A 23,065-nucleotide genomic window follows, 5' to 3' on the forward strand; every position below is an offset into this window, starting at 1 on the left:
CACCTGCTCCGAGCGCGGGGAGGGAGGCACCGCCCAGGTGTGCCCGCACCTGCTCAGAGCGCGGGGAGGGAGGCACCGCCCAGGTGTGCCCGCACCTGCTCTGAGCGCGGGGAGGGAGGCGCCGCCCAGCTGTGCCCTCACCTGCTCTGAGCGCGGGGAGGGAGGCGCCGCCCAGGTGTGCCCGCACCTGCTCGGAGCGCGGGGAGGGAGGCGCCGCCCAGGTGTGCCCGCACCTGCTCCGAGCGCAGGGAGGAGGCGCCAGGTGCACCGGCTGAGCGCTCACGGCCTCCACCGCCCGCGCGCACCGGGCCTCTCCGCACCGGCCCGCACTCCAGTCCTGCGGGTTGGGGGAGGGGCAGGCGGCCGCTCCCTGAGCCCTGCGGACTCCAGACTTGGTGACAGCAGCGCTTGGCAGGGATGCCCTCCGGAGCAAGATCTAGAGAACGGACAGCCACCAGGCAGCCCGTGAATCCCGGGCCGGCGCTGGCCCGCCCACTCACACGAGCCACGTGGGGCAGCAGGGACAGGGCAGGGACCACCGGGCCTGGCCTGGGCAGAGGAGGAGAGGGGGTGGAGGACCTCGGATCTGTTGAGCTGTCTAGCAAGCTGGCGGCCCACTTGGGGTTCCGGTTCTAAACAATCCCCACGGCACGTGGGAACCCACCGTCCGGCTCAGCACCAGAGCTCCAGGGGCTTGTGCGGCCCGTGGAGGGCAGGGGACCCAGGCCATGGTCCCCGGGAGTACGTGAACCTACGCTTCGCAGCAGGTACCCTGCGGGTAGCAGGCCAGGACCCGGCGCGGCAGGTGCAGGGCCGGCCCGCGGTCATGCTCCCAGAGCTCCCCCAGGCCCCGCTACAGCACCCTGCACACCGTGGTTGGCATCGAGCAGTCGAGCACGATGACCATGTTGGGGCGTGGCACACTCCAGGAACCTGGGGAAACCGGCCGGCCTCGGCTCCCCTCCACACACCCCACTGCTGGAGATCGAACCCAGGACCTTCACACTGGGATGCACCCCAGCCTTTTTTTTTTTTTTTTTTTTTCTTTGAAACAGGGTCTTGCTAAGTAGCACACTGACCTCTAACTCGAAGGGATCCTCCTGCCCTACCCTCCCAGAAAACTGGGATGACAGGTGTGTGCCCCATGCCGGGCTCAGTTCCAGTTGCAATTTTCTAGTTCACCTATTAAGTCTTGGAGAAGCAGAATGTTGTATTCCCAGAGCTCCTACTCCTAGGCCAAATGTGCTCATGGGCAGGGCAGGGTGGCATATGCCTGGCATCCTAGCACTGGGGAGACTGAGGCAAGAGGATTGCTTTGAGTTTGACGCCAGCCTGGGCTACAGAGTGAGACCCTGTCTCAGAAAACAAAACAAATGCACACATACACACCCACACACACGCACAGGCACACACCCACGCGTGCATGTGGGGCAGAGGAAAAGGTTTCCTCGAGGTGCCCTGGCCTTGTGTCACCCTCCCTGGAGACATCCAAGTCTCCTGCGGCTTGGACCTCCTCCTGTGACTATTTTCAAAATCTATTTTACAAGCACGTATGGCTTGCATTCTCCCCTTTTTAAACAGATTCCTGCAGTGCTGGGGTCACACCTCCCCACCCCTTTCCCACTTTTATTTTGAATCAGGGTCTTGCCGAGTTGCTGAGGCTGGGCTCAGACTTGCATCCTCCTGCCTCAGTCTCCTGAGCAGCTGGGATTAGACACGTGCCACCTCCCCCAGCTCTTTTCCTATTTTATGTATGTGGTAGAAGCGATGACTTGCCCATGACTTTATTTTTTCAGTGGAGATGACTTCATATAGGCACCTAAAGTGTCTCCTGATTCCCGTCTGCAGCTGCAGTCCAATCCCCGCTGCCCCTCCAGTGCCCAAATCCCAGGCGGGATTCTCACGTCACTATAAAGACAGAGGCACAGTATTTGCATAAAACCCACATAATCCTCTCAAAGGTACTGGGAATCGAACCCTGGACCTCTCACTGAACTACATCGTAGCGTTTTTTTATTCAGATGGGGTCTCACTAACTTGTCTGAGCTAGAGCTGAGCTTGGATTCCTCCTGCCTCAGCTTCCAGAGTGTTGGGGTCACAGGTGTGCACCACCACACCCAGCTCTCCTGTGGATGTTAGCATCTCTATGTAACCTGCAGTACCCACTGCAGTGTACACGCTGTGGAGCTGTCATACTGTATTATTTAGGACATAATGAGAAAAGCTGTGTGTATGTTTTCACCAAATATTTTTGATCTGAGGTTGATTGTGAAAATACAGACCACAGGGGCTGGGGATTTAGCTCAGCGGCATAAGTGCCTGCCTTGCAAGCAGGCAGTCGTGAGTTCGATCCCTGGTACCAGTAAAAACGAAAAAGACAAAAAAAAAAAAAAAAAAAAAAAAAAAAGAAAATACAGACCACACAGAAATGGAAGACTGGGACGGGGGTTTAGCTCAGTGGCATAAGCGTCTGCCTGGCGAGCATGATGTTGTGAGTTCGATCCCCAGTACCAAAAAAAGGCTTGCTGCAAATTTGAAGCCAGCCTGGTCTACACAGTAAGATCCTGTTTCCAAAAAAAAGATAGAAAAGAAACAAAGACTGAAGACCAACTACACATACAGGGTCTCACTAAGGTGCCCAAACTGGCCTTGAACTTGCTACCCTCCTGCCTCAGCCCCCTGTGTGCACCATCACACATGGCTGTATCTGTAAATTTTTTTTTTGGAGTGGGAATCAAACTCACAACCTTGCACTTGCTTGTACCACTGAGCCAAATCACCAGCCCCCTGATTATAAATTCTTGAGTAAGAAATCTAAACATTAAAAAAGAACAAAATCTGTCTAAAATAGCTGATAATTTAAATGCGACCAGAATATAGTTCTAGTGCAGTTTTGATTGTAATATTCATCACGAGAAACCCTCAGGAGTGGCCAGGAGACCGGGAAGAAAAAAGCCCCAGGTGGCGGGGGACCTCGGCCCTACAGACGGGGCGCCCTGCGGCCCCTGTAATCTGAGTGACCCCCAGGAGCAGAGAGCCCAGCGAATGTGGGGGTCAGTGTACACCAGCAGGCTGGAGCCTGGAGCCCAGGGAGAGACTTTTAAAATAAAGGCCAGTAGGATCAGCGAGGTAGCAGTTTAGGAAAAGATGAAATTGGTTTTCACCCTCATTCTCCAAACTTAGGGTGGGTTTCCAGCAGATCCGAGGTAAGCACGGAAGAAAGAAACCCTTGCAAGAGCTTAAAGAATCCCAAAGGCATCACCTGACGACCTGCAAGTGGAAAGAAACCATCTCAAATCCAGAAGCCATCGCAGAGAAGGCTGAGAAATGGGATCCGAATTCAAGTCCTGCCGGGGGAGCTCAGTGAGACCCTATGACAGCACAGGACTTGTTCTTGGGCTGGGGACTCAGCTCCGGGGCATAAGCGCCTGCTTGGCAAGCATGAGGTTGTGAGTTTGATCTCCGGCACCAAAAAAAGAACGGCTCATTCTTTTCTGCAGAATAAAGTAGCAGGTGTGCAGCCTACTTTCTCATTTCATACCTATTTTAAAATCATTTATATATATAATTTCCCAGACTAGTCTCAAATTTGAGCTCCTCCTGCCTCAGCCTCCAAGTCGCTGGGATTACAGTCATGTCCCACGGAACCCAGCTCAGATGCACACCCTTTTGTATTTCCCTTTCCTGTCTTTGAGACCAGCTTTCCCTAAATAGTCCAGGCTGGGCTTTACGTCACTATGTAACCCAGACTGTCTTGAACTCACCACAGTCCTCCTGTCTCAGGCTCCAGAGGGCTGAGATTACAGGCATGTGCCACCACTCCCAGCTCTCAAATGCAGTTTTTAATGAATTTTTTTTGTCTTTTTGAGACAGGGTCTCTATGCAGCTCAAGCTGGCCTTGAGCTCACTTTGTAGCCCAGGCTGGTCTCGAACTCGCAACAATCCTCCCGCCTCAGCCTCCCGAGTGCTGGGATGACAAGCGTGAGCCACCACGGCTGGCTGAATATTTTAATCTATGGTTGCTATAATCCATGCACAAGGGACCCACAGGTACAGAGGGCCAGCAGTACAGGAAAAGCCAGGAGTTTACAGAGATGAGAGAGAAAACAACACATAGCAACAGATAACGAAATGTCACTGTCACCATTGGGGGTAACTAGGGCACCACCTGCTCAGTCTGAAAATTGGCCTTTGGTTTTCATCGCAGCTGTCAGAGGTGCCGTGAATAACCAGATAGCTCCGGCTGGTGAAGGGGAAATTCTTCATTCAGGAATGTAGCTCAGTGCAAAGGCCCTGGGTTCAGTCCTCAATACTGCAAAATGTGAAAATTAAACTGAAAAGATAAAACAGAATAATAACAAAATAACTTGGGCCAGTAACAGATGCCACCGTTAAACCAGAAGTCCACAGGGCAACAGTCCGACCTGCTGGGATTTGCAAGAGTTGAGTCATGAGGTAGCTTGGATCTGCAGAAAATCTCTTCTATGTTTCTGGAATGGCTCTTGAGGGCAGGCACTGCCCTTGGGGGCAGGGGCCCAGCCCTCATCAGACAGGCACAGGCCCTGCTCCTCAGGTGCCCTCATTTCCCAGCAGGGGGTTTTGGTTTGGGTAGTCAGGGTGGTGGGCCCCTGAATCTGGAACAGAGAGGTAAGCCGGGCGTGGTGGCTCATGCCTGTAATCCCAGCACTCAGGAGGCTGAGGCAGGAGGATCTTTGTGAGTTCGAGGCCAGCCTGGGCTACAAAGTGAGTCCAAGGCCAGCCTGAACTGCATAGTAAGACCCTGACTCAAAAAGACCAAAAAAAAAAAAAAAAAAGAACAGAGAAGTAACCCCAGGCTGAAGGCCCCTAGGTTCTGCTGGGGCTCACTGGATTTGATTAAAATCCTTTTAAAGGCCAGTACTCTCAGCACTCGGGAGGCTGAAGCTGGAGGATCCCCAAGAGTTCCAGGCCAGGCTGGGCTAAAGAGTGAGCCTCTGGCTCCAAAACTGCAAACAGAACAAAGGGGGAAAAATCCCCTCAAAGAAGTCTGGGTACAGGGCTGGGGGTTCAGCTCAGCAGCACAGCGCCTGCCTGGCAAGTGCAAGGTTGTGAGTTCGATCCCCAGTCCCCCCCCCAAAAAAAAGCCTGGGTGCTTTGATGGAGTCACAGGTCCCCCAAGGGTTTGGGAAGGTAGCTCGGATCTGGAGACTTAAACTGCAGAAAATCTGTTCTATGTTTCCGGAATGGCTCTTGAGGAAGCTGTTCCCATGGGCAGGGTGGAGGGGGTTCCCTTCTGTGGTCGCCTCCAGTGAGTCAGTCACCCCAGACTCCCCCCGACCAGCTTCAGGGGTCTAATGCACCTTTTCAGGCCTGGTTCATTCACCCCTGCACCCCTCAGCCGGGGCTGAGGCAGGTGGCCGGTGACAGCCAAGCCAGCTGGATGGACACCTCAGGTGGCTGCAGAGCCTCGGGACGGTGGCTGCAGACCTGACCCAGGTTCCAGCGTGTTCCGAACCTTTGGACAACACGGCCTCTCACCATTGTTGGTTGCTGGATTGTTCTAGTACTGGTGATGGAACCACAGCTCTCCTAACAGCACATTTTCTTTTTAAGAATTCATGGCCAACACCGGGCGTGGGCGCGCCATGTCTGTCATCCCAAACCTCTAGGAGGCTGAGGCAGGAGGATCGAAAGTTGCAGCCCACCCAGGCCATTTAACCACTTAGTTAGGGCCTGTCTCAAAATAAAGAAATACACACCTAAGTAAACGGCAGGAGGCAGCTCAGTGTAGAAGCCCCGGTTCCATCTCGGGATTGCAGGAAGAAACGGGGGGAGCCGACACCTCCCAATCCCCAGCTTCTCTGGAGAAGCTGCACTAGGCAACGCGGGGCACGTTCCCATGGCAACAGCGATGCGAGGCTCGCGGGGCTTCCGGGAGCCGGGCCCGGTCCTCCCGCTGCACAGATGGACTCACCTCCGGAGCCGTCCACGCCCCCCGCCCCCTGGCCCCCCAGGTTTTGCAGAGGGACGCTGGGGCTATTTTATTTTTTATTTTTTCCACCACTCGAATTGAACCAAGTGTTCTCCATGAGTTACAGCCCTAACCCTTTAAAAGCATTTTTTTTTTCAGACAGGGTCACCAGCGAGAGGATAAACTGTACAGAGTAGACCGGAGCCTGTGCGATCCTCCTGCCTCGGCCTCCTAAGTAGGTGGGATTCCAGGTGGGCATGGGCTATGGAGCCTGACGGTGTCCACTGTGCGAAGGATCGCAAACTCTGGGTGCTCCTGGTCACATCTCCTTTGAGCCTCAGTCCCCAGGGCAGGCGCGCACCCGCGCCTACACCTGCGCATGCGCACACGCACTCGCCTGGAGTCGCGCCCTAAGAGCTCAAACTCCTACACCTGCGTCAGCACCCGCGGGAAGCCGTGGGTGAGGAAGCCGCAGCTGCTCGGTTGGGACATCTTTTCGCTGACCATGTTCAAGACCAGACCCTGAGGGCTGAAGAGGTGGGGTCAGTGCCTGGGACAGCCTCACCCGGCGCAGACTGATTTCTACAGCCTGGAAATCGGTTGGGGACAGGGGAGACCGTGTCCTGCCAGTGCCCAGATTGCTTTTTATTTCTTTTCTTTGCAGCCCTGGAGATTGAACTTCAGCACCATTACCTCCTGGGCAAGTCCTCTGCCAGGGAGACACACCCTGGCCTAAATCGCTCCTTCCCCCCCTCAAGAAAAGGCTGAGGCAGGAGGATCACAAATTTGAGCCCAACCTGGGCACTTTAACTTAGCAAGACCCTGTTTGGGCTGTAGCTCAGTAGAAGACCCTGGGTTCAAACCCCAGTACCAGAAAAAAAAAAAAAAAAAAAAAGGGAAGAGAACAGTCCCACCCCATCCCCCAGGCTGGTCCTGAATTCCTGGGCACAGGAAATCCTCTTGCCTCAGCCTCCTGATTCACCCTGAATCCTGAGTCTGCTCTGGGGTGTGAGAACTAGACCGTGCACTGGTCCCAGACTTGCTGGGTGTCATTTAGTCCTCCTGTCTCCTGATGTTAGGAAAGGGACGTGGGTGATGTTGCTTTTGCAGGTGGCAAAATGGCCTCAGGAGGGGCGGGTGAGGCTTGCGTGCTCTCACAGGGAGTAGCCGTTTCGTTCTTGGTATCCTGATCGGTGTGATCCCAGGATCTCCCTGGATACCAACAGGCCAGCACGCTCAGATTCCTCAGATAACATGGTGGTGCCAGGTGTGATGGCACACACCGGTGACCCCAGCCCTCTGGAAGGCCGAGGCAGGAAGATTCCAAGTCCCAGCCCAGCCTGGCCAATTGAAGGACTTACAGAGACCCTATTTCAAAATAAAAATTTTTAGAGGCAGACATGATGGTGCATGCTTATTATCACAGCCTGGGAGGCTGAGGCAAGAGGATTATCATCTCAGCATTTGGGAGCTCCAGGACTACACACTGAGACTCTGTTTCAGCTAGAAAGAAAAAAAGGGACAATAAAAGAATCTACATACATGCTCTTATAGAATTAAAATAGCTCCAGATGACATTATTATTGTTGTTGTTGTTTTGGCTTTTGAGGCAGGGTCTTGCTGTGTGGTTCTGGCTGGACTCTCAGCAGTCCTCCTGCCTCAGCCTCCCGAGTTCTGGGGTTACACGTGTGAGCCGCCATAACTAGCTCTTAGCACTTCTGGCACTAAGGTGGCCTGTAGGGGTAGTCATTGTGCGCAGGGATAGGGCCAGGGACACTGTGGCATGATGCTGCTGAGAGATGCTTTACTGAGACATGGGCCTGTTGAAGAACCTAATGACTCCATCATCCCATTTTACAGCTGAACAAACTGAGGCTCAGCGAGGGGCAAGGGTCTCAGACAGCACCCTCCCTGTTCAACAGCTTCCATTCTGTTCCCTGCATTCTTCCCTTGCTGTTCCCTCCACCAGAAAAACCCTGGGCTGCCTCAGTTTCTCCTGGCCACAGCTCACCCATTTGACATCTCCATTTCCATCCACAGAGCCTCCTACCCGGACTTTGCCTGCCCCAGAGCCCCCTTGCCCACCCAGCAGTGGCCACCAGGGGTCCTGAGTGCCCCTGTTTTTCGGTCCCCGTGGAGAATCTGCTCTGCGTGACAGCTAGAACCACTTCTTCCTCATTATCCTTATCTTCCCACCAGCTGGCACAGTCCCTGACATCCAGTATCGACGAGGGAATACGTAATGTCCAAGGCCACCATAGTTTATGGTCCAGTGTTTGTGTCTTGCTTTCCTTCCCCTTTGTTTAGCCAACTCCTATGCATCCATCAGGGGCCTGTCGAAACCACTCAGGACAAGAGATTCCATTTACTCAGTCTTTTCCCTCTGCTACACTGTCATCACCAAGAGTATGCGTAGCTTGTTTTACTTTGAGAGCCCAGAAGTCATTTAACTATGTCTGGAAAAGATGAATGAATCGCCAGGCGTGATGGCGTACACCTGCCATCCCGGCACTCGGAAGACTGAGGCAGGAGGATTAGCATGAATTTGAGTCCAGCGTGGGCTCCATGTGAGCTCAAGGCCAGCCCTAACTACAGAGCAAGACCCTGTTTAAAAAATAAAATCAGAAAAAGATGAATAAATAGCTGAGCCAGGAGCATGAGCAGTTGTTACCGCCAGGACGGGGTGACACATGTGGATAGAGGGTACACTTGCCATGTCCCCAATGCCCTCCGCTGTCTCCTTCCCTTCCCCCTCAGTAAGGCAGCCATCCTTGCCCTATCATCCTTTTCCTGCGGCCGCAATGCTCTGCCCACCTGGGGCAGCTTGGATTTGCACAGCCCCATCCGGTCAGCAGCCCTCGGGGAAACCATGCCCCACCCCCATCCTGGGCCTGACCCCTTCTGGTTTGGCTCGGTATCACAAAGGCCGCTGCCCTGATCATTTTTGCAGAATGACAGGGATATCTGCCTTCACACACAGTGGCAGGGCGCTGGAAATGAACGTTAAACAAGGCCCCAGCAGAGCCTGGGGAAATCGCGACCCTGGCAAAGCCGGCCTCGGTTGCTATAGCGACGAAGACTCCTTGCACCGCTTCCTGAGCGGACTGGCGCATGCGCACAAGCTACCCCAGGTCAAGAGGCTTTCGTCTGGCTCACCCCGGCGCCCCGCGGTCCCTGAGTGTGACGTCATGGGGGAAGGCGTTCCCACGAGTCACGATTACTTTATCGCTCTATAAGCGCCCCAACCATCGGTCGGGCGTGCACTAAACTACATGTCCGGGCTTTTTAAAAATCTTTTTTGTCTTTTTGAGACAGGGTCTCGCTATGCAGTTCAAGCTGGCCTTGAGCTCACTATGTAGTCCAGGCTGGTCTGGAACTTGCACCTCTTCCTGCCTCAGCATCCCGAGTGCTGGGATTGCAGGCGTGAACCACCACGCCTGGCTTTTAAAATTTTGAGATGGGATCTCACTAAATTTCCTAGGCTGGCTTGGAAATTGAGATTTTCCTGCTTGCTTTTTTTTTGAGACAAGTTTTGAATTTACTATGCATCCCAGTCTGGCCCGGAACGCGCAGTGATCTCCTGCCTCAGACTCCTTATTGCTGAGATTACAGGCGTGCACCACGAGCCCACGCTGCTTCAGCCTTTCAGGTAGCTGGGATTAAAGGCCTGTGAGTTATTGATGTCAAATTGGCTTGGGTTTGAAAAAAGGCAGGAGGCCGGGCGTGGTGGCTCACGCCTGTAATCCCAGCACTCCGGAGGCTGACGTGGAAGGATCGTTGGGAGTTCGAGACCAGTCTGGGCTACAAAGTGAGCTCAAGGCCAGCCTGAACTGCAAAGCGAGACCCCGTCTCAAAGAAAAATAAATTACTTACTTACTTACTTAATTAATTAAATAAAGAAAAAAGGCAGAGACCCTGTGATGTCATAGTTTTTCTTGTGGTACTGCGGCTGAAGCCAAGAGGTAATTTGCCACTGAGCTACATCCTCAGCTTTATTTATGTAGTCCAGGGGCTGACCTGGAACTCATTATCTCTAGCTCACATCTATCCACCTCCCTCAGCCTCCCTGTGCTGAGATTACAGGCGTGTGCCACCATGCCCTGCTCTTTTTTCTTTTTTGAGCTAGTCTCGCTAAACTGCCCAGGTGGGATCTGGATTGCGATTCTCCTGCCTCAGCCTTCCTCAATGCTGGGATTACAGGTATTTGCCCCAAATTGGGTTCCTAAATGACAACCGTGAGTAGAAACGCCACCACTAAGAAGGTTGCCGTGGCGACGCGGTTCGAGAAGTTTAACTTCCGGGTCAGGCTTCTGCGCAGGCGCCCGAAGGAACCAGTCAAGGGCTACTTCCGGGTGAGTTTTCCTGTGGCCGGCTGTGCGGGGTGTTTGGCGCCGTAGGTCAGGCGGACCCGAGACCCAGCGCCGAGAGAGCGGGTTCCCTGGACTGAGGGCCCAGTCCCGGGGCAGACGGAAAGAATCAGGGTCGGAGCGGACCCCAGCGGCCGAGTCTTACCGATGGCGACCCTGGTGAGTATGAATGGGACGGGGTTCGGGATCGCCGCGGCTGCCTGGCGCCCCTCCTCACGCGACCTCCCACCTGCCCTCTCCGCAGGGCCCCGGCAGCCAGAATGTCACCGAGTACGTCGTTCGCGTTCCCAAGTAAGTCCCTGGGCCCACCTCCACTCCTGGTCCCAGAAGGAATTAAAGCAGCTTGTGGGGGTTCCCAGCTCCGCCGCCGGTGCTTCCCCGAGGCAGGGCTTGAGACGGAGGCTTCGCCCGCGAGTCAGGGATGATAGGTTTGCACCACTACACCCGGCTAGATGGCATTATTACTGTTCCTTCCAAAACCAGTTCGCAGCTGGGCATGGTGGTGCACAACTGGCATCCCAGTATGTGGGTTGAGGCAGGCAGATGGCTGTGAGTTGGAGACCTGAATTACATAGCAAGACTGCCCATTTGCCTTCCTCCCTCCCTCCTCCCCAGTTCTTAATGATCCCCACACGTCTAGTTCTGCCAGATCTTCTGCCCTTCTTCTGTACGGGGTGTAAATAGATGGCTGTGGCTTCCCTGACAGTCTGAGAACCTTAGGGTTTTTCTGAGTCTCTAGCATTGCTCAGCACAAAGGACTGAACCAATATGGGTTTGTTGAATGAATAATTGATTGGTTCATCACTACTCCTTTTCGGTTACTCCAGGAACACAACGAAAAAATATAATATAATGGCTTTCAATGCGGCCGACAAGGTGAACTTTGCTACGTGGAATCAGGTAAATCCCTGGTTTGGGAGTTTAGAGGGAGGGAGCTGAGACAACCTGACCCTGGACTTGAAGGCTGTAATAGCTGCTCAGCTGTAGTGGTAACTAAGCTTTTGCTTTCTTTGCTTTCCCCAAATGGACATAAAAGGACAGCGGAGTCGCGGCCAAGCAGCTCGCTGTGGTTTGTTAGGCCCCAGAAATGGTCTTCTCCTTAAATGAAACATTTAAGTGGGGTACACCTGTAATCCCAGAAGTCGGGAGGCTGAGGCAAGAGATCACAAATTCCAGCTCAGCCTCAGCCTCAGTGGTTTAGCAACTTAAAACGCTGTCTTCAAACAAACAAACAAACAAACAAACTAGGGATAGTGCTCTGTGCAAAGGCTTGAGTTCAGCTCCCAGTTCTGCTGCACAAAAGAAAAAGAAGAGTGATTTGAAATTATATCCAGGGTGGGAAATTGTGGGTCGAGATTTGCCTGGGTGGGGAAGTGGCCTGAGCAGGGAGCTGAGACTAGCTTGGAGAGGAGGAGGTTAGGGTGCTGGCCAGATGCCCGGGAGCGGGGGACCTGGAAGTCAGAGCCTACGGGGTCTGCTGGCAGATTGGATCAGGGGTGAGGGAGAGCCGTGGTGCCGACGGTGCCGTCTGAGGGCCCCTCACCCTGTCTGCCCTTTGCCTTCTCGTCATTTGATTCACATATTTGTATACATTTTTGGTACTGAGACTCGAACTCAGGATCTTGTGCTTGCCAGGCAGGCACTGTGCCGCCGAGCTGTGTCCCTGGCCCCATCCCGTGACTTCAGTCACCTACAGTCAACTTGTCCTGAAAGTGTCCCATGCAAAGCTCTGGATTTAGACAGCGCCTCACTGTTCCCATCCCGGCTCTGCTGCCTGCCGGGTCTCATCTGGGACACGCGTCGGCTCTTGGCCCAGCGCATCCTTCCAGTTACGAGGCCGGCTGTCGCAGCGTTTGCATCCACGGGACCTTTGTTTTACTGAGTGATGACTCCAAAGGCCAAGCCGATGATGCTGGAAACCCACATACACCGCAGGGAAGCTGTCGGGTGCCCCCCTCATGTTGTTTTGAGACAGAGTCTCTTTAGGTAGTCCAGGCTGGCCTTTGAACCCTGACTCTGTAGCCCAGGCTGGCCTCGAACTCATGGTGACCCTCCTGCCTCAGCCTCTCAAGTGCTGGGCTGACCGTTCTGTTTCACTGCTAGTTGTTTAAGCCTCCCCCCCCCCCCCCCGAAGTCTCTGTACCTGATTCTCCAATCCTGGCGTCCGGTACCCTGTGCCCCCAGCAGCAAGTTGGTTCGAGTGCCGGGGGCGCAGCACAGGGAGGCAGAGTGTCCCCCACGGGCCAGGGAAGGGGAGCCCTGACAGGTTTCTCCTCCTGCTCCCCAGGCCCGGCTGGAGCGGGATCTGAGCAACAAGAAAATTTACCAGGAGGAGGAGATGCCCGAGTCTGGCGCGGGCAGCGAGTTCAACCGCAAGCTCCGGGAGGAGGCACGACGCAAGAAGTACGGCATCGTCCTGAAGGAGTTCCGGCCCGAGGACCAGCCCTGGCTGCTGCGCGTCAACGGGAAGTCGGGCCGGAAGTAAGCGGTGGGGGGACTCCTGGGGGTGGGGGTCCCCTCCCCGCCTCAGCTCCTCAGTGCCGCAGGGCACCAGCACCTCCTCTGCTGGTGATGGACTTCTCATGGGGCCACATCTCCAAGCCCGTTCTGCTTTGGGACCCGGTATCGCTAAGTTGGTAAATTGCTCGGGATCCTCCTGCCTCAGCCTCCCAGGGTGCTGGAATGACAGGCGGGCACTGCAGCCCCTGCCTGGCGCCCTGGCCTAGAACTCGCAGGGATCCTCCTGTCTGAGGTCCTGGGGATTTAACCCCGGGCCTTCACGCCAAGGTATATACGCAGCCCAGGTTAAATTTTGTATTGTTTAATATTAATGTTATTATTACCATCATCATTTTGAAACAGGGTCTAGCTAAGTCGGTCAGTTGCCCAGGCAGGGCTGGAACTTGCCGTCTGTCTGCCCCGGCCACCCAGAGTGCAGGGACCACTGGCATGCGACACCATGCCAGGCCGTAGACGGGGGGAGCTGGGTGTCGTCAGGAGATGAAGCTCACTGGCGTTTGTGCCTGGCCCCGCAGTCCTGTCGGCAGGCAGGCCTGCATTTGGGGGGTGAGGAGGCTTGGGTCACCCTATTGGAGGGGCAGCCTGCGGGCAGGGCAGAGCACTGAGGTCAGGGTGCTGAGAGCAGTTCCAGGCAGACCGCATGGCAGTGACCGATGGCAGACGATTGCCCAGGACAGGAGGCGCCAGGACGCAGGTGACCTTGGGGGCCCTTGCCGCTGTTAAGCCAGGTTAGGCTCTTGGAGCAAGATTGCAAATGGGTATGGCATGGTGGTACATGCCCGAATCCCAGCACTGTGGGAGGCTGAGACAGGAGGATCTCAAGCTTGAATCCCACCTGGGAAACTTAGAGCCCCTGTCTCAAAAAATACAAATGGCTGCAGACACAGCTCGGTATGAAGGTCCTGAATTCAATCACCGAGACTAGAAAATCTGAACAGGCAAGATTGCCTGGGTGTGGGGCGCGGCAGCAGGCCACACGGGGGCTGGGGAGTCGCTGTGGCCCAGTGAGACGCGGCTTGGGCTGCGTCCACTGCGGCTCAGGCCGTCCTGTCCCGGCTCCCCGCAGCAGCCTGTCGCAGTCTGAAGCGATCACGGTACACAGAGACCTGCTCATCCTGGGAGAACCCAGGCGGGCTCCACAGCGGGGCAGACGCAGAGGGTGCAGGCTGGACGGGTGCTGCCATGACCTGACCGCGTTGCCCGCAGGTTCAAGGGCATCAAGAAGGGAGGCGTGACAGAGAACACGTCCTACTACATCTTCACCCAGTGCCCCGACGGGGCCTTCGAGGCCTTCCCCGTGCACAACTGGTACAACTTCACCCCGCTGGCCCGGCACCGCACGCTGACGGCCGAGGAGGCCGAGGAGGAGTGGGAGAGGTGAGCCGCACGGGCAGGCAGGAGCCAGGCGGCGTGGGGGGCACCCAGAGCGGGCGGCAGGCCCAGGCTGTGGGCGGGGGCGGAGCAGAGGGGTGGGGCTCCCGTCCAGCTGAACACGTGTCCTCCTGAGGGTCACTCCGTCGTGTGGGGAGGGTGCCCTGGGCTCTGCGCCGCCTGTAAAGGTGTCATCGCATCTACTCAGGAGGCTGAGGCAGAAAGTCACAAATTCAGTCCCGCCTGGCAACTTAATCACTTAGATTATGCCTTAAATTTTTTTTGGTACTGGGGAGCTCACTATTTCATGTTCATGATGCAGGTGCTTGTACTGCTGAGCTAAATCCCCGGCCTTTAAAATAAAATTTAAAAAGGAACCAGGAATAGCGGAGCAGGCTTGTAATCCCAGAATTCGGTAGGCTGAGGCAGGAGGCTCGCTGTGAGTTTGAGGCCAGCCTGAGCTACATAATGAGTTCAAAAGCAGTTTGAACTTCACAGCAAGACCTTGTCTCAAAAGAATAGGAAAAGGCCTCACTGGGGCCAGCTCAGTGCCGAGGCTCTGGGTGAATCCCCAGCACTGCAGAAAATACAAACAAACTCCATCCCTTTCTGCAGTGCTCATGAATTTTCTACGTGTGGAGTGGATAGACATAGTCTTAAAGTTTCTCATTAAATGTAGCGCCAGGATTTGGGGGTGCTCTTGTGTTTGCTGTTTTTTTCCTTTGAGGCAGGGCCTTGCTGCCTAGCCCAGGCTGGCCGCGGAACTTGCAAACCTCCTGCCTCAGCCTCCTAGTGCTGGGCTTGCAGAGCTGCGGCACACTGCTGGCTCAGGCAGCAGCTTTCTCCCTGGGGTTTTGGGGCGCTCTGTGGCCAGGCCCAGGCCCTGAGGAGGTCCCGAGGGTGGTTCCCCTCCTCCCACCCCACCCCCTGTCACCCCACAGGAGGAACAAGGTCCTGAACCACTTCAGTATCATGCAGCAGCGGCGGCTCAAGGACCAGGGCCAGGACGAGGAGGAGGAGGACAAGGAGAAACGCAGCCGCGAAAAGGCCAGCGGGCTGCGCATCCACGACCTGGAGGACGACCTGGAGATGTCCTCGGATGACAGCGAGGCCAGCGGCGAAGAGGGTGGGCCGGGTCCCCGCCGCACAGGGGAGGCCGACAAGCTGGGAAGCCAGGGTCCCCATGGGGAAGGACACCTCGGGCCGGCCACAGCACGCGCTGGGTGCTGGGGGACAGCCCTCCCGGCGTATGCTTGGGCTGTGGGTGGCCTGGGGAGCGGCCATCCTGGAGCAGGAAAGGTGCCCTGAGTCGCAGCCCAGCCTCTGTCCTTCCCCGCCCAGGCAGCAGGGCCTCCAAGACCAAGAAGAAGGCGCCGCTGACCAAGGCCGGCAGGAAGAAGAAGAAGAAGAAGAAGGGCTCAGACGATGAGGCTTTTGAGGACAGCGATGACGGGGACTTCGAAGGCCAGGAGGTGGACTATATGTCCGACGGCTCCAGGTGAGGCCAGCGGGCGGCAGGTGCGAGGCCCCGGCCGGCCTGGACCCTCCGATGGATTGATTCCCACACGCCCTCCCTGTGTGCGCCTCCGCCTGCAGCAGCTCCCAGGACGAGCCCGAGACCGGCAAGCCCAAAGTGCAACAGCAGGAGGAGGGGCCTAAAGGTAGGCGGGGCCTCGAGGGGTGGGCGTGGTCGTCGTGGTGGGGCGGGGCCTGGGTGGTGGGCGTGCCGGGAGCCGCGGGACACGCCCCTGCCCTCACCCCTCTCGCTGGGCCTTCCCAGGCGTGGATGAGCAGAGCGAAAGCAGCGAGGAGAGTGAGGAGGAGAAGCCAGCTGCTGCGCAGGAGGAGGACAAGGAGGAGGAGGAGGAGAAGAAGGCCGCCACCCCGCAGGAGAAGAAGCGCCGGAAAGGTGGGCCCGCCCGGTCGGTGCTGGCCGCCAGGGTGAGCGCGGGCGCCCGGCTGTGCCCACCATCCTGACCCCCAGCCCTGGTCCCCGCAGACAGCAGCGACGAGTCCGACAGCTCGGAGGAGAGCGACATCGACAGCGAGGCCTCCTCTGCGCTCTTCATGGCGGTGAGGCTCGGCCGGGGCGGGCAGCCTGGGGGCTGGCAGGTGCGGTCCGGTCCCAGACTCATCCCCGTCCCGCCTCTGCAGAAGAAGAAGACGCCCCCCAAGCGGGAGCGGAAGCCCTCGGGAGGCAGCTCTCGGGGAAACAGCCGCCCCGGCTCCCCCGGCGCGGAGGGTGGCAACACCTCCTCCACCCTGCGGGCTGCTGCCAGCAAGCTGGAGCAGGGTGAGTCCGGCCTCCCCTGTCCTCCTCCCGGTCCTGCCCCTGCCTGCCCAGCGGGCCCGTGGTGCCAGCCCCAGCCGGGCACACTGGCAGACACTTCTCATCCCAGTGTTCCGGGAGGCTGAGGCAGGCGGATTCTGGGTTTGAGTCCAGCCTGGAGAACTTAGTGAGATACTGACCCAAAATTTAAAAAGTAAACCGGAGAGCTGGGGACATAGATCAGTGCAAGGGCTCAGGGTTCAGTCAAAAACAAAAAGGCACCGAAGAAAAGATTCAGCCCCGAGCCTCCCCACAGGGAAGCGGACCAGCGAGACGCCGGCCGCCAAGCGGTTGCGGCTGGACGCCGGGCCCCAGAGCCTTTCCGGGAAGTCCACGCCGCAGCCGCCGTCCGGCAAGTCCACGCCCAGCAGCGGGTGAGTCCGCGGGGCGGGCGGGGCAGGGGAGCCAGCACCCCTGGGCCGAGGTGGCTCCTCGGTGACGTTTGCTCGCGGCCCACAGCGATGTGCAGGTGACCGAGGACGCCGTGCGGCGCTACCTGACCCGGAAGCCCATGACCACCAAGGACCTGCTGAAGAAATTCCAGACCAAGAAGACCGGGCTGAGCAGCGAGCAGACAGTGAACGTGCTGGCCCAGATCCTGAAGCGCCTCAACCCCGAGCGCAAGATGATCAATGACAAGATGCACTTCTCCCTCAAGGAGTGAGGCCGCCCCAATAAAGGGCTGCGCACCCCGCCCGGCTCTGCCTCCCAATTCCTGCGCCCGCGTTCATCTGGCCCATCTGGCCGGGGCTCGGCGCTCGAGCTCAGAAGGTCCCACTATGGACTGAGCCCCGCCGGGTAACCAGGACAGCCCAGATGTCCCTGCCCCCTTCTGCCCTCGCGTGAGCCCAGCATTATCCACTGTATGCTCCGTTGTCATTTACCCAGAGTTACCTGTATGTGTTTCAGATTGATGTTGTTTTTCTTTTTTGGGGGCAGGGGTCCTTTTGAGGCAGGGTCTCGCTGTGCAGTTCAGTCTGGCTCTGAGCTCACTTTGTAGCCCACGCTGGTCTTGAACTTGCAAAGATCCTCCTTCCTCAGCCTCCCGAGAGCTGGGGTGACAGGCGTGGGCCACCACACCTGGCTCTTTTTTTTTTTGAGACAGGATCTCCCTGTGAAACCCAGGCTGACCTTCAGCTCACCACACAGCCCAGGGTGGCTTTGAACTTAGCATCCTGCTGCTCCAGCCTCCTCAGGGTGCTGGAATTACGGGCACTGGCCATCATAACTGGCTGCCTTTCACATCTTTGTATTTTAAGCACGTTTATCATACATTCTGTCAGACACATCTAGCATCCGGTTAACCAGCACCCTGTGTGCCTTCCACCGCCGCGCCCCTAGGTGATTTCCTGGCTTTGGGTGTTGGGGTGGGTGAGTCCCCCACATGGCATCTCTTTGGCTTTGCCAGCCACCCAGTGGTACCCACCTGTGCCCCTCTCTCTGGGGTTCTCAGCTCAGGGACTCTGTCCCCACATGGCCACCGGAGCCCACACCCTCAGTGCTGGCGTTAGCATCCAGGCCCTGTTTTCTGTCCCCCACAGATGTCTGGGGTTCTGCTCACGCCTTGCCAAGCTGAGGACTGATTTATCAGCATTGCAAAGCATTCTTTAGGAAGGGTGTTTCAAGGTCCCGGGCAGTAATGTAGCCAAGAATGGAACCAGGCTGCAGCCCCGCTGTGAACCTGGGTGCCAAGCGATGGGGCTGGGAGCCGGATGCAGGCTTTCCTGCTGCCGGGCTGGAAACCTTGGTGGGAAAGTTCCCTGTCCAGGAGCATGTGTGTGCCGAGCAGGGATGCCGGAGATGTCAGGCTAATTCCTAGGAATGTCCCTGCTGGACCTCTCTGGGGGCTGGAAGGCAGCTCTCGTGCCTGGCCCTGGAGGCTCAGCCCCTGCTGTGCCCGACGTGGACCGCAGTCTAGCCTCTGTACCAGGAAGACGAGCAGCATGGCCAAGGGTCAGGAACAGGGTTCAAAGCCCAGGCCTGTTTGGTAAATCTGGGTGACTGCAGGCAAGTGACTTTCCAGGGTAATCTGTTTTGTTTTTGTTTTGGGTGTTTGTATCAGGATTTGAACTCAGGACCTTGCACTGGTGTTCCATCACTGGCCCCAGAGTGATCTGAGTAAGTATAGGCCAGTAACCACCACTTGTGTCCCCTGAGGACAGAGTTTATGGTCTTCCAGGGTGGACTGTGGCCACCCTTCTTGGCTGTCCTGGGTGAAGGTTTCTTGGGACAGATGACCTCCTGTGTGCATAGGGTCGGATCCCTGCTTAAAGTCACAGCAGGCAAGCACTCCTCGGCCTCAGAAGCTCTTGGACCCAGGGCAGGGGTGCACACCTGGGGTCCCCGCAGCTCAGGAGGCCAAGACAGGAGGATCTGGAGTTTGATGCTGTCCCAAGGCAAAAGGGTTGGGATGCCTGGCTTAGCGACAGAGTGTTTACCTGCCATGTATGATCCCTGGTGTTACAAAAACCAACCTATGCCAGGCTTGGTGCCTTATGCTTTTAATTATAGCACTCAGGAAGCTGAGGCAGGGGGACTGCCACAAATTTGAGGCCAGTCTAAACCAGGTAACAAGACCCTAACTCAAAAAATGAAACATTCATGCCATAGTACGTGTTAAAAAAAAAAAAAATGAAGCATATTGGGGGCTGGGGATTTAGCTCAGCGGCATAAGCACCTGCCTTGCAAGCAGACAGTCGTGAGTTCGATCCTCGGTACCGATAAAAACCAAAACAACAAAACAAAAATATATCTAAAAAATGAAGCATATATATGCACACAATCCCAATCAAGTTTGAAGCCAGCCCGAGTAATTTAAAACCTTGTCTAATAATAACAAGGAACAGGGGGGCTGGGGATACAGCTCAGAGGCATAAGCACCTTCCTGGCAAGCACAAGGTCCTGAGTTCGATTCTTGGAACCAAAAACCATAATGGGACGCGAATGGGGTCAGTGGTGAGCGTCTGCCATGCATGCCCAAGGTCCTGGGTTCCATCCCCAGTGTGGGCAGCTTCTCAGTGCAGAGACTGAACTAAACCCCAGATGTTCCCCAGATCACACCAGGTCACAGTTGCATCTCACCTCCACCTGCCAGTGGCTCCATCTCGCACACGATGGGTCTCGGCCTCCCTTCAGGCCCTGGTACTCAGACCCTGGAAGAAGCCTCAGCCAAGGAGCGCTGAGCTGGCCTCCGAGCCACAGCGTCCCTGGCCCCCTGGCCCAGCACCTGGCCGTCCCCAGCCTCTCCCTCTTCCTGTTTTGATGCTGGCTCAGCCAAGCCCGGAGACGGGCATGATGGCTTAATCCCCGCTGCCTCCCTACCTGCCAAGCCGCCCTTCCCAGCACCTGCCCCACCCAGCACCCACAGGGGCACTTGGGCCCTGCTCCTGCCGTCATGGACTGGGATCCCTCCAGACAGCAGGTGGGGTGGGGACACCGGTGATCCATCCAGGCTTGGCCTTGGCAGCCCAGATGACTCGTAAATCAGGGGGTGTCAGAAAAGGGTCTGTGGAATGTCTGGACGGGGTGCGGTGGGACAAGCCCTTAACCCTTAAAGGATGGGGTGTGAAGCAGGAGGAGCCCATCCTTGGACCTGAGAGCCAGGGACAACCACACAGGGTCAGGACACGCTCTCCCTGCCTGTGGGACCCAGCAGTGACAAGTCAGTGCTCCCCCTGCCCCTCCGCCCCCGGCAGGGGATAAATTCAGGGCTCCAACTTCCTCAGCCTCAGGACCCTCCTGCCACCATGGCCACTGGGAGAGTCCTGCTGGCTTCGCTGCTGCTTCTGTCACTGCAGCTGGGCCGCGGCAGGGGCCCCGATGCCCAAGACGCTCTGGTGGCAGAGGGAGAGTTCTCGCCTGAGCAGAAGGCAGAGGCTGCAGGGATCTGGAGGCCACCGCTGGGTAAGGACCCACAGGGAAGCCCAAGTGACCTCCCGTCTCCTTCCTGCTGGGACCCTACCTTCGTCAGTGTCCTTTGTCTCTCCAGAGACCCACCACCCCCACATCCGCCTGCGCAGAGCCCCTGGCAGCCCGTGCCAGCTGTGGAGCCTGACGCTGCCCGTGGCAGAGCTAGGACTGGGCTACACCTCGGAGGAGAAGGTTACCTTCCGCTACTGCGCCGGCAGCTGCCCCCGTGGTGCCCGCACCCAGCACGGCCTGACGCTGGCCCGACTGCGGGGCCAGGGTCAAGCGCACGGTGGACCCTGCTGCCGGCCCACCCGCTACGCTGACGTGGCCTTCCTGGACGACCGTCACCGCTGGCAGCGGCTGCCCCAGCTCTCGGCCGCTGCCTGTGGCTGTGGTGGCTGAGGGTGCCCAGCCCGGTGCCCTGCAGCCGTATGCACCCAACAGCTATAGCACTCCCAGGGCTTGGCTGGCTTATTTATGGGAGCCTGGGTGCAAGAGGCCAAGATGGGGAAGGGGGCTGGACGCCATCCGTGCACACAATAAAGAACTGCTTTCCTGGCCTCCTGAGTGTACCGCCACCACCTTGGGCTCCCACACCCTGGGACTGGTGGGTGCCACCCTGGGCTCCCTCTAGCAGGCCAGACAGCTGCCTTGTCCAACTTTATTTACAAATCCGGCTTCTGGGAGAAGCTGAGGGTCTGCCTGGGGGTCAGCAGGCTGGGGGTAGCTGTCCTGGTCCCACCCCCTCAGGGACAGAGCGGCAGATCACAGAGATGCGTCGACCCCGGGGAACCCGGTGCTCCCCAAAAAAGGATTCTTCATCTCGGAGGATCTCATGGGAGAAATCGTAACGGGCCGAGTCCCTGCAAGACAAAAGGACTGTGAAGGGAAGGGCCAAAGGCAGAGCTGCTCCAGGCAAAACAGGGTCCCAGTCCCTCTGCTGTCCCCCACTCCTGCCCGGGATATGGGGGGTAGCATCTGCAGTGGGAGCCCAATGAGAAGGGGCCCCAAGTGCCAGTGGGTGTCCTGCACGACCCCGGGGTGGCAGTGCCCTTGGTTCTGCTGTACCTTAGGATATAGAGGGAGCCAGGCTCCAGCAAGAGTTCCAGCCACTGCCCTGGCTCCTGGGTGTGTACCAGCCGCATGACACTTGGAGACAGGAGGGACAGGCCAGCGATGGTGGCTCCACAGAACTGCAAAGGAGCCGCAGTGGTGGGTCAGGCTCCAACCTGCCCTGCGCACCGCTGGCTGGCAGCTCGGGGCAACAGCCTCTGCCCACCTTGACGCTGTCCACGTGGGGCTTAATGTAGCCCCGAGGCTCCAGGTCCAGCACGTGGATTGGAGACAGCAGAGTTTGGCCAGGGCCAAAAGCAGCCACTTGCACGCGCTGTAGGATGACCCGGCTGGCCTCTGTCCAGCGGGACTTCTCTATTTCCCGAAAGCCGTGGATGGCCTGCAGGGAGACGGCTGGGTCAGGCCAGGGAACCCCCAGGGGAAACAGGGAAAGCGAAGGGCAGAGGGGCAGGGTTTCCCCAGCGCGTCCCTGTGCTCAGCTCGCAATGCCACCTCTACCTGGCCCCCGCCACGACTCCACACCCACTTTTGCCCCTCAACTTGGTCCCAAAACACTCCTGGACTCCAGACCCTGGTCCAGTTCTGGCCCAGGCCTCATTATCAAAGCGCTCTCTGCTCCACTCGCCAGAGGAGATCCCGCCCCTTCGCAGTGCATACTTCATGCCCCGCCCACAGCCCCGCCCACCACGTTACACGCCGCCCCGCCCCTCCAGCACCCGCCCCGCCGCCTCGACCTCACCGCGTCCCAGTGATCGTATTCGTAGCGGCGACGCCGAAGCTCGGGTTCCAGCTCGCCGCTCAGCGTGTCCTCCTCGTCCTTGCTCAGGAATCCGGGACGCACCACAGCTACATCCTTCAGGCGGCCCAGCAACGCGGAGCCCGAGCTCCGCACCCAGGCCGACCCCGGCAGCGTCCTCAAAGCCAGTCCCCCACTCCCGGCCATGACGCCGGAGCTGGGTAGTGTTAAGAGGACCGGGGTCAGGGCCACGCCCCATTCTACAGTGATTGGATGTGGTCTTGCCAGATAGCTCCAGCGATTGGCTTCACCTAAAGTCCCGCCTACCGCTCCAGGCTATTGGTCGCTGCTCGGCTCGCTCTCTCGAACTATTGGCTCCCCCTGAGCCCGCCGCCGCTCCCGAGCTATTGGGCGCCAGCAAACACACCCACTCAGATTATTGGCTCTGTCGCAAGTCTATCTACAGTCGGACCCTAGCCACGCCCCTTTTATCTGCAATGGGAAAATACCCAGTTGATCTGGTGCGTGGTGAAGACCTGGTACAGAGGGGAGGGAAGGATCAGGCTTGGAGTCCGAGGTCAGCGGTCATAGGAGGATTTGGGCTAAGGTTACAAAATTGGCCAGGGTTAGAGATGAAGCGCACGGTTGCAGTCAAGTCAGTGCCAAGCAGGCCAGCCGTGGCGCTCACCCTTGTCATCCCAGCACTGGGTGGCCGTCGCTGGGAGTTCGACAGCAGCGTGGGCTACAAAGTGAGTTTAAGGCCAGCTGGGACTACATGACGGGACGCTGTCTCAAAAAAACAAAACAGA

At 57.4% G+C, this 23,065-nt stretch overlaps 3 protein-coding genes across 4 annotated transcripts; 2 read left to right on the forward strand and 1 right to left on the reverse strand.

Annotated features, from left to right (window-relative positions):
* The first annotated feature begins 10,235 nt into the window (after nucleotides 1–10,235).
* Nucleotides 10,236–17,230, forward strand: Gtf2f1 (general transcription factor IIF subunit 1). 2 transcript variants are annotated; one of them, XM_063228770.1, is made up of 13 exons: nucleotides 10,236–10,476; nucleotides 10,562–10,608; nucleotides 11,145–11,217; nucleotides 12,605–12,798; nucleotides 14,044–14,214; nucleotides 15,150–15,334; nucleotides 15,550–15,706; nucleotides 15,808–15,869; nucleotides 15,989–16,117; nucleotides 16,208–16,281; nucleotides 16,363–16,501; nucleotides 16,794–16,911; nucleotides 16,997–17,230. In XM_063228770.1, the coding sequence occupies exons 1-13, from the start codon at nucleotides 10,465–10,467 to the stop codon at nucleotides 17,199–17,201; spliced, it is 1,566 nt and encodes a 521-aa protein (XP_063084840.1). In that variant the 5' UTR covers nucleotides 10,236–10,464; the 3' UTR covers nucleotides 17,202–17,230. The 2 variants fall into 2 exon arrangements, with proteins under 2 accessions (XP_063084840.1, XP_003461160.2); XM_003461112.5 differs by having other exon boundaries at nucleotides 10,250–10,476; nucleotides 15,805–15,869.
* A 384-nt stretch (nucleotides 17,231–17,614) lies between these two features.
* Pspn (persephin) lies at nucleotides 17,615–21,000 on the forward strand. The gene is made up of 2 exons (XM_003461096.4): nucleotides 17,615–20,440; nucleotides 20,526–21,000. Exons 1-2 carry the CDS (start codon nucleotides 20,284–20,286, stop codon nucleotides 20,846–20,848), a joined length of 480 nt encoding a protein of 159 aa, XP_003461144.1. The 5' UTR covers nucleotides 17,615–20,283; the 3' UTR covers nucleotides 20,849–21,000.
* Nucleotides 21,001–21,093: 93 nt separating this feature from the next.
* Nucleotides 21,094–22,508, reverse strand: Alkbh7 (alkB homolog 7). The gene is made up of 4 exons (XM_003461097.5): nucleotides 22,260–22,508; nucleotides 21,726–21,899; nucleotides 21,515–21,639; nucleotides 21,094–21,309 (listed from the first exon to the last, which is right to left on the reverse strand). Exons 1-4 carry the CDS (start codon nucleotides 22,461–22,463, stop codon nucleotides 21,156–21,158), a joined length of 657 nt encoding a protein of 218 aa, XP_003461145.1. The 5' UTR covers nucleotides 22,464–22,508; the 3' UTR covers nucleotides 21,094–21,155.
* Nucleotides 22,509–23,065: the final 557 nt, after the last annotated feature.

The sequence above is a fragment of the Cavia porcellus genome, unplaced genomic scaffold, assembly GCF_034190915.1.
Source record: "Cavia porcellus strain 051 isolate PalLab524CR breed Dunkin Hartley unplaced genomic scaffold, mCavPor4.1 scaffold_17, whole genome shotgun sequence".
In the NCBI taxonomy this organism is placed as follows: domain Eukaryota; kingdom Metazoa; phylum Chordata; class Mammalia; order Rodentia; family Caviidae; genus Cavia; species Cavia porcellus.

Bases quoted from the DNA above. Each gene is read 5' to 3' on its own strand.
- Gtf2f1 (XM_003461112.5), top strand. The intron at 10,609-11,144 runs GTAAGTCCCTGG...CGGTTACTCCAG, and splicing joins TACGTCGTTCGCGTTCCCAA to GAACACAACGAAAAAATATA. The intron at 16,912-16,996 runs GTGAGTCCGCGG...CGCGGCCCACAG, and splicing joins AAGTCCACGCCCAGCAGCGG to CGATGTGCAGGTGACCGAGG.
- Pspn (XM_003461096.4), top strand. From the start codon at position 20,284: ATGGCCACTGGGAGAGTCCTGCTGGCTTCGCTGCTGCTTCTGTCACTG. The intron at 20,441-20,525 runs GTAAGGACCCAC...TTGTCTCTCCAG, and splicing joins GATCTGGAGGCCACCGCTGG to AGACCCACCACCCCCACATC.
- Alkbh7 (XM_003461097.5), bottom strand. From the start codon at position 22,463: ATGGCCGGGAGTGGGGGACTGGCTTTGAGGACGCTGCCGGGGTCGGCC. The intron at 21,900-22,259 runs GTGAGGTCGAGG...GTCTCCCTGCAG, and splicing joins AATACGATCACTGGGACGCG to GCCATCCACGGCTTTCGGGA. The intron at 21,310-21,514 runs GTACAGCAGAAC...TTTGTCTTGCAG, and splicing joins GGCTCCCTCTATATCCTAAG to GGACTCGGCCCGTTACGATT.